Source organism: Rhincodon typus, chromosome 25 (genome assembly GCF_021869965.1).
Source record: "Rhincodon typus isolate 14 chromosome 25, sRhiTyp1.1, whole genome shotgun sequence".
In the NCBI taxonomy this organism is placed as follows: domain Eukaryota; kingdom Metazoa; phylum Chordata; class Chondrichthyes; order Orectolobiformes; family Rhincodontidae; genus Rhincodon; species Rhincodon typus.
Window position 1 is genome coordinate 17,003,260 of NC_063356.1, and position 9,673 is coordinate 17,012,932.

Below are 9,673 nucleotides of genomic sequence, written 5' to 3' on the forward strand. Positions count from 1 at the left end.
AAGCTTGTTCTTTGGATTCTTCTGTTGGTGTTGCTTGTTTGTTGTTTGGTCACCATTTGGATCATAATGCATTGCATATCTGATGTAGAGGAACAAAATTTTAGTGGAAAAAATACTGTGAATAAGGAAGGGCCAAGCTGAAGCAGAAACAGATTTGAAATGGATTAGGAAATCAAAAACTTGACAGCACCAAAACTGATAAAATTAGAGCTAGATGAAAGTGGGGGTGGGGGAAACAAAGATCTGTTTTGTGGGAGATGATTCCAGATTTAAACTGTTAATTGATGTCTCATGATTTAAAGAATTTTTTTTTTCTTTAAGGTGACTGTGACAAGCCTCCACAGCTGGATAATGGTGCTCTATCTGACCAATTCCTTTCTTGGACCTCATTTCCTGTCAGAACCAGGGTCACTTACAAATGTCACATAGGTTATACGTTTGCGGAAGGATCTTCAAGATCTGTTATTTGTCAGCAAGATTCAACCTGGACTCCATTACAGGCCAAATGTGAACGTACGTGATCAGAATAATTTTTTCTTTTTTTCCACTCCCCATGTTATTTCCCTGCCCCTTCCTGTGCTATCCAGGAAGAAGCCTTTGACAGGAATGGTATTCCAAGAATGCAGACCTTTCACTCTGGTTCGTTGTCAAATGTTGTCCAAATCTGATGGAACAAATGCTTAACTGCTGCTTATTCTTCTGTTTTGAGTAACAAATCGTCTGTCTAAAGGAATTGCACTCCTGACTAGGGTTAAACTAGCGATGCATCGCTCCACTTGTAATAGTTGCTAAAATACCCACGTAGCAGTAATTTTTTTAGAAATGTTGGCTGAAGCACAGCCCTGTGTTTTGGAGTTTAACCTTTGATTTCTTTCGAAGTTATGACAAAGCAAATATAAACTTGATAATTAGGGCAGCACGATAGTCTGGAAAACTGCGTATCATCTTTTTTGAAATTTGCAAAGGAAAGCTCTATTGGAAACTTGTGAAATCTCTACATTTTTTTCTATATATTTTTTCTCTCTGTAGCAATTAACTGTGGTAATCCAGGAGAGATTCTGAATGGGTATTATGAGGCAGATGCTACCACTCTGGGGAGTAAAGCTGTGTTTTATTGTGACAGTGGGTGAGTATTCAGTACACAAATGCCTCAGAGGCTTATTTGATTTTTGTTGACAACTTGTGTTCCTTTTAATTTCTTAAATTGTGTTAAAGCATTTTGATGCTGTTACTACAATGCAATTTGTCAGCAGTCTGAGGAGGTGGCAACTAGTTCTTTGAAGCTAATTTTAAAAATTTTTTTTTATTGTGGGGAGTATTGGACCGAAGAGTTCATGGATGAATGTCAGTTTATACTACAAGGTTATAATTCCCATTCTCTGCCCAAGGTCCATAGACGTTGCTAATCTGGTCCAATACCCACCGTAATTCCAGGTGATGTTTTTTTTTTCCCCCCTCTCTCATTACTGCTGTTGCTCATCTGAATTGGGCTACAAATTCAACGGCTAACTCTGAGCAGCTTTGGATTTCTTATCTCAAATATATTGGTTGCCTACCAGGTGCTGAATTCTGGCTACTTCCAGCTGTGAACTTATTGATTTGTCATTTTAAGGCATTCGGGCTGTATTCAATGAAGAGAAAGCATTTTAATTTGGAGTTGATCACAAGATTCATGATCAGTTTTCAAACTGCTGCTTTTATACCAAGCCAGCACCATGCACAAATTATATCAATATCTATGGGAGTAGTAGTATAGAGGTAATAGTGCTGTCCTACTGTCCCCAATCTGGATTGATGCTCTGGAGATGAGTTTCAGTTCCACTGTGGCAACTGGGTAATTTTAAATTTAATTCATTAAATAAATCTGGAATTAAATACTAACAAAATGGAATGTTTAGATTTGCCAGTCAAGCATTACCGCAAAAGAGAGGTTATGATCGTAAGTGTTTTTAAAGTAGTTTTATTGATGATAAGGAACAGTTTATACAGATAAACAAAATAAATGAACTGAAACAGCTTGTGACTGGTGGGAGTAGCTTTACCAATTCTTGAGGATGGGAATGGGTTCTGTAGCTGGAGATGGCAATATCTTGTCTGTTCTGTTCAGTGCTCTCTAATCTTCCTGAGGTGTCAGGAAGCTATTTGCCCGTTTTTCTTCTGCCAGAGGAAAACTGCCCAATTCCACACCGACCATAAGACCATAAGAAATGGGAATGGGAGTAGGCTACAGGTACATGGATCTGTGAAAAGTGACAAAAACTATACAATGCTGCTTCTCTCCTTTGAAAAGTAATAACGAACTCTTCTGATGTTTAATAGTTCATCTTGTAACATAATACAAGAAAAGGGCATAAGGGCAAAGTCCTGTAATTATTTTAGTAATTAGTACTTGTGCATGATATTCTTAATCCTCATCCCCTGAACACTTTGCTTTACCACTCGCATTCGTATAGTGCATGATGAGTGATTTCCGTTTTCACTCTTTCAGTTATCGGATTGTTGGTAGAAACTACCGCATGTGTGAGGCTAGCGGGTGGACTGGCCAGGTCCCAACATGTGAAAGTAAGTGACAGTTCTGTGTTTTAAGTTTGGCTTGTTTTGATATCAAAATCTACTACTAAAGTGACTTGGTGGGGTGTGTGTAGTTGGTGAAGAGTAGCAACACTGAACTGGTTAAGATTGTTTAAATAAAGAATAGAAAAGTAGTGAGCAGGCCAGAGCTTTCTGCACGGATTTGTGAGCTGCTGTATCACAAATATCTGTTGGCTGGCATGTTAGACAGTCTGTATTTTATGCAAGAGACTGGTTTGATTTGTTGTTTGAAGAGAGATGCAGTGTATCCTGTGACTCAGTTGAAACCATTTTGTCTCTGAATGGGAGACTGCGTTCAAGGCTGACATTAGGACTGAGGGAAACGCACGTGCTCCTACAATGCAGCAATAAATGTACTGGATTCTTCTTCAGCTGGATAGGGCTTTGACTGCATACGGCATTTTTTATTTTCAGTATGATGAAGCAGCAACTGAAGTCCAATGAAATCATAGCACCTACTATCTTGACTACTTGAGCAAAGGGAAAGACCAAGAATAGGAGGGCTTGACACTTGAGCATGTTGAAAGCCAACCACATTTTGATTCAAAGCATCTGAATTCATCCTATGGGGAAGAATCCTGTAAGAAAGCTGTAGATAATCTGTGTAGAATTAATGCACAACTTTAATGAAATTCCTAGCTTCTCTCCCCACCTCCTTTAGGTTGTTTAATTGCGAATCTGTTCAGTGACTGACTTTCATGGTGAGCAATAAGAAAAATAAAACTGTCAATCAAATCAGGCTTCATTCTGGAATCTGTCTCAATCTGTATTAATATCATTTGGGATGGTGACCAATCTATCACACCATTCCAGTGTCAGGTCTTTTTTTCTTTTTGTAAGAAAAGGTCTTGAAGTGCTGTTACACACAACTGAAGGTTTTTTTTCTCCCACTCACTAAATCATCAGTAATATTTTTCACCTGTTAACCACCACCACTAAATCACCCATGTTTCCAATGGAATAATTCATTTGCATTGCCCTTAATGTGCTTTGCAAACCATCAAAGGTGAGGTGGGGGCAGGAAGTTAAATGAAAATGGAGTTTGGAAGGGGAGATCAAGCACTGTACCCCCTGTGATGCCCATCCGTTTCGCTAAAGGAGTATTGATGGACACTGCATGCTTCCTCTCCAAGGACTTCTGGCCCAGAATCAGCCTACTTTTGCCTTGAGATATCTGGATCATTGGGATGCCTTCCATGGCAGGAGGAACCTGTACAGGGAAAGATGGGTTGCACATAAACCTGAGGGGCACTTAAATGCTTGCAGGGAGGTTTGCCAGTGCCACTTTGCTGGTTTAAATTCGTGTGAAGGGTGTTGGGAACAGGAACAGTAGGTCAGCAAGTGCAGTGATTGAGACGAAGGTAGAGTTAAGGCATGTAAGTTTTTCATAGGAAGAACAGGCATGGCCACGTTAAAGTTGTATATATTTCACTGCAAGGAGCATAAACAGATAAGGCGGCAGATGAGCTAAGAGCCTGGACTAGTACGTGGAATTATGGTGCTGTAACCATGAGAGAAGGGCAAGACTGGCAGCTTGACATTCTAGGGTTTAGATGTTTCAGGTGTGATAGGGAGGGATGCAAAAGAGTGGGGGAGTTGCATTACTGATTAAGGAGAATGTCACAGTTGTACTGAAAGAGAATATCTTGTAGGCTAATCCAGCAAGACCATATGGGTAGAATTTGGAAATAAGAAAGGTGCAGTCATTATGATGGGGTTATACTATTGGCCTCCCAATAGTGAGTGGGTGATAGAGGAACAGATACGTAAGCAAATCGTGGAAAGATGTAAAAACAACAGGGTTGTTATAGTGGGCCAGGCTCCTGAAGAAGTGTCCTGACCCGAAACATCAACTTTTCTGCTGCCTGGCTTGCTGTGTTCCTCCAGCTCTACAATGTGTTATCTCTGACTTCAGCATCTACAGTTCTTGCTACCTCGGAGGGCTGTTTAAGTGGGTGGTTTTAACTTCTCCAACATTGACTGGGATTCCCTTCATTCCAGGAGCTTAGATGGTGCATCTAGAAGGATTTCTTGAAACAGTACATAGTCCAACTAGCTGAGGGGCCATACTGGACCTTGTACTGGGGAATGAGCCTGGCCAGGTGACTGAAGTTTCAGTGGGGGAGATTGTGGAACAGTGATCATAATTCCAGAACCTTTAAAATAGTTAAGGATAAGACTGGTCCTTGGCTCAAAGTGTGAAATTTGGTGCAGGCTAATTAGCACAGTATTAGGTATGAACTGAAGAAATTAGATTGGGGGCAGCTAGTTGAGGGTAAATCCACATCTGACCTGTGAGAGTCGTTTTCAAGGCCAGTCGATCAGAGTTCAGGACCAGTTTGTTCCTGTGAGGATGGCAAGATTCAGGAATCCTGCATGAGGAGATATTCAAAGATTAGTCAAACAAAAAGGAAGCACATGCAAGGCTTAGGAAATGGAAACCTGGCGAGGCCCTTTTAAGGATGTACAGGAAGTGAGAAAGAACTTGGGCAAGAAATTGAGAGGGCCAAAAGGGACCATGAACAGGTAAAGGGTAGGTCCATTCCAGGACAAAGGAGGGAACTAATGCATGGAGCTAGAGAAAGTGGATGAATCCCTTAACAAGTACTTTGCATCGGTATTTACCAAGGAGGAGATGGGTGATGGCAAGATTAGGGAGGGGTATGTTGATATTCTAGACCATGTCAGTATTGAGGATGGAGAGTTAATGGTGTCTTGAAAAACATTTTAAGGTAGGAAGTCCCTAGGGTGTGATGGGATCTAATCCAGGATACTGTAGGAGGGAAGGGAGGAGATTGCTGGAGCCTTGACACAGATTTTTGTATCCTCTGGCCACACACAGTCTCAGAAGTCTAGAGAATAACCAATATTGTTCCTTTGTTTGAGGGTAGCAGGGATAATCCAGGAAATTGTAGGCTGGAGAGCCTTCTATCAGTGGTAGGGAAATTATTGGAGAACATTCTTAGGCACAGGATCTACTTGCATTTGGAAAAGAACGTGTTTATTAGGGATAGTTGGCATGGCTTTGTGATTGAATTTGGTTGAGTTTTTCGAGGAAGTAACAAAGATGATTGAGGGTAGGACAGTGAATGTTGTCTGCGTGGACTTCAGTAAAGCATTTAACAAGGTTCCTCGTAGGCTGGTCCAAAGAATCCGTGCCAAATTAGTAAGTAGAGTACAAAATTGGCTTGATCAGAGTACTGTGGATAGCTGTGGAGGATTGATTGCCTGACTGGAGGTCTGTGGCCAGTGGTGTTCTGCAAGGATCAATGCTAGGACCTCCATTTGTAATTTACACACATACTTTGGATGAAAATGTCACTGTCTGATTTAGGAAGTATGCAGATGACGTGAAAATTGGGGTTGTGGATATTGAGGAGTTTTGTCAAAAGATGCAGCAAGATATGGATAAGTTGGAAAATTGGGCAGAGAAATAACAGATGGCATGGTATGCAGACAAGTATGAGGTGAAGCACTTGACCTCCCAGAATACAAGAGCAAAGTATACAGTAAATGACAGCACCCGAAGGAGCATTAATTATAGAGGGATCTTGGGATACAAATCCACAGCTCCCGGACAGTGGCAGCGCAAGTGGGTCAGGTGGTAAAGAAGGCATAGGTATGCTTGCCTTTGTTGATTGGTGCATTGAGTATAAGAGCTTGCAAGTCATGTTGCAGCTGTATAAAACTGTAGTTAGGCCATATTTGGAGTATGGTGTGCAGTTTTGGTAACCACAAGGATGTGCAGGGTTTGGCAAGGGTGCAAAAGAAGTTTACCAGGATTATTGCGTCAATTTTGATTGCTAATGATAATGAAGAATAACATTGTCCCCAGGTCTGTCATGGTTCAAGAGAATATTCATTGAAAACAGCCTTGGGACTGTAACTGTGAATTTGCTCATGCTGCACGCATCCTGACAAAAAAGAGGGTGATAAAACTCCTTCCTTTCATCCTACTACCTCCCCCACAGTACTGTTGATTTTTTTCCCCAGGTATAACTGGGATTTTTCTGTGAGTAGCGTTGCAGATACAAAGTGAGGAAGGTGTTCTTTTCCCAAGCACAGTAATGGGCCTCTGGAGCTGGCTTCAGTCATATCATAGAGCTGACTTCTGAATTCCTTCCAACAGGCTTGATGTGTTTCTGGCTTGGTGGCCATCTCTGTTTTATATCAGGTGATTCAGACTTTGGGACCAGTGATGATGATCTGGACTAGTTTGCAGAGATCAGTTGAAGAGGAATTTCCCAGTCCACTCTCCAAATCTCATATTTGTCTGCAAAACCACAAGGTTTTGGATGGGGTGCAGGCAATATATATTGTAGTATACAATATGTCCTCGATTTGTTTGGTATCGGCTGGATTGATTTCATTGCTTCTACTAAACATTGTGTGAGGGAAATGACGAAAATGCCCATGTACTTGTCTGGTAAAGTATTCATTCACAGATGTGTTAATGAACTTGACTGATCCATCAAGGTATCAGTGTCTTCAGAGTATTCAACAATTTTGATTTTCCTCCAGTTGTCACATGTGGTGATCCTCCACCTATCAGTAATGGCCAAGCTCCAAAACCAGCCGGTAGCGACTCGTGGACACACGGGATGGTAGCAGAATATTCATGTAATGACGGCTACTCGTTGATTGGCACAAAAAGCCTTACCTGCCTGGAAGATGGAACATGGGACAAGAATCCACCTGTGTGCAAAGGTACTTAAGTACAAGATCTGCTTTAATTGAATATTTCAACTGGAGTTAGGAAAGTTGCTTCTTCATGTTTCAGTATCTTAATATGGTTTGCCGTAAACTGTATTAAATTAATTGTGACCTTTCCTCAGAACTGGCAGGTCTGAGGAAGGGTCACTGGACCCGAAAAGTTAACTCTTTTTTTCTATCACAGATGCTGCCAGACTTACTGAGCTTTCTCATCAACTTTGTTTTTGTTTTTGTTCCTGACTTACAGCATCCACAGTTCTTTTGGTTTTTATTAAAATAATAGTGCATGGTTGTCTGATCAGAAAACAAGGGAGGGGCTACCTGCACCAAGTAAATATTTTGCTCTGCTACATTTGTTGTTTGCTAATGATAAATTTTCGTAAAGGGTTGGCAGAATTGAAGCAGGCAGTGTTCATGGCTGGTTTCTGAAAAAATGGCAGTAGTCTTCCCACGAAGGCGTGGACACTGGCCTAACAGGACCCGATTGAAATCTGGCTCCAGTAGATGAAAGCTGGGTCCAGATAAACCATTGTAAACTGTAGACTTGTAAATTGGTCATGATGCCAGTATTTGGTTTGCATTTTGGAGGTGAACTACAGCCTGCTTTTGGTTTCATTGGTGTTCCCTTTTTTTTTTTTTTTTTGGAGGCTGTAAATAAATGCTCCTGATTGCAGTTGTCCAATTCCTTCCCTCTTAGTTATTTTAGTCTACTGGACAATGACCAAATGCAGTTTTGCAGTGGGCATCGGGGACAGTGGTGGTGCTATTTAGATTGGATGTAGCTACAGAGGGTAAACTGTGGCATGGTGGGTAAACAATGACAGAAGTGAGTGAATGTACAAGAGTGTCAGCTAGCCGATGTCAGCTGCCATTAGCTATGTTCTGTGTCGAGTGTTGCTTTGTGGCTCTTGTGCCATTACACTGCACATGAGGGACAAACATGGAATACCAACACTTGTCCGGTTGCACATAAGCCTTTCCAAGCTGCACAGGCAGAAGGGATGCTGGTCTTTATGTAGATATCCAATGAGTAGCAAGTTGTTCTGGGAATGGGGCATAATCTATCAGGCCACATTTGGAATACTGTGAGCAGTTTTGGGCTCCCAAGGAAGGATTTAAGACCGATGGATAGGTCCTTGATTAGCAAGGAGATCAAGGGTTATGGGGAGAGAACAGGAGAACGGGGTTGAGAAATATGTCAGCCGTGATCAGACGGCGGAACAGACGGATGGGCAGAAGATCCTAATTTTGCGCAAGTCTTTTCACAACAAAGTGGGGCTAGAATTGGAAATGAGGAATGTTATCAGAGTGGATTGGGTGGTTAAGGTGCATTTAGTATAGATATTGCTTGAAGTCTCACGGCAAGAATCCCGTCAAAAAAAAAAAACCTGACAATGCATGCTTAGCCAATAAATGTAAAATTCAGCCTTACCTCTGTCTTATTGAAATTTAGAATTTTTCTTTTTTGGTATATTGCCCTCCATCGTTCTGAAGAGGTTCTTGTAGCCTTTAGAATTAGCTCGGTTTTAAGTTTTTGTTAACCTTTGAAAAATGGACACCATTATACAGTATAAGGTATAAATGAACATTGTTCTTTTCCCAGTTGTTGAATGTCCCCGCCCTGACCCACCTGAGAATGGCTACATTGAAAGCGGATTAGGACCCAAGTACAAATATCAGGAAGAGATAGTCTTCCGCTGCAGTAAAGGTTTTGAAATGGTTGGTGAGAGTATCGTTAAATGCGGTGAGGATAACATCTTTGTGCCATCGCCACCTATTTGCAAACTACGTGAGTAGCCATCTCTTAAACTGGAAACAGCTTGTCAGTGTGGAAGAATTAGATCAGAATTGAACTGTCTGTTAAATGGTAGGTTAGATTTTTTTGGGGACGGGAGGTGGTTTGCCAGTGAACTGTTTCCTTATTTGCAGTCAGAGCCCTTCTGAGATTTTGGGGGCACACAGGTCAGTGGAAAATTCCTAAAGTTGCAGTCTTGAGCTCAGCACAGGCTGCACTGTGTGCTACTTCCTAAAACCAGCAATCACAAAGGGGTGACAATTTCAACTTCCATCTACATTCCCCTAAAAGGGGAGGGTCTTAGAAAACCTTTTAATAGGCTCTCAAAGTAGTCAGTGACATTACTCCAGCTCCGCACTGAATACTACAGTCTGTTGAAGTACCATTATTGAGAGAGGTGAATTTTATTGCCAGATTTTATCTTGTAGCAAGACTTGCTTTATCGTCGGCATGGAGAATGCCTGCTTCACCATGGACCAGAAAGTCCTGCTCAATATGTTTTTAATGTGCATCTTTCCCAATTAACATGAACTTCTTTGTTACAACAGTAGTTGTTGTGAAGTTGTGTACTAC

At 41.4% G+C, this 9,673-nt stretch overlaps 1 protein-coding gene across 1 annotated transcript in view; it reads left to right on the forward strand.

Moving 5' to 3' along the window:
* Positions 1-9,660, forward strand: part of LOC109924637 (membrane cofactor protein-like) — a 10,373-nt gene extending 713 nt beyond the window's left edge. Inside the window, exons 2-6 of the mRNA XM_020524634.2 lie at positions 322-513; positions 1,030-1,126; positions 2,489-2,562; positions 7,114-7,299; positions 8,909-9,660. Coding sequence (XP_020380223.2) covers positions 322-513; positions 1,030-1,126; positions 2,489-2,562; positions 7,114-7,299; positions 8,909-9,102 — 743 coding nt within the window. The 3' untranslated portion in view covers positions 9,103-9,660. The remainder of the gene's footprint in view (positions 1-321; positions 514-1,029; positions 1,127-2,488; positions 2,563-7,113; positions 7,300-8,908) is intronic.
* Positions 9,661-9,673: the final 13 nt, after the last annotated feature.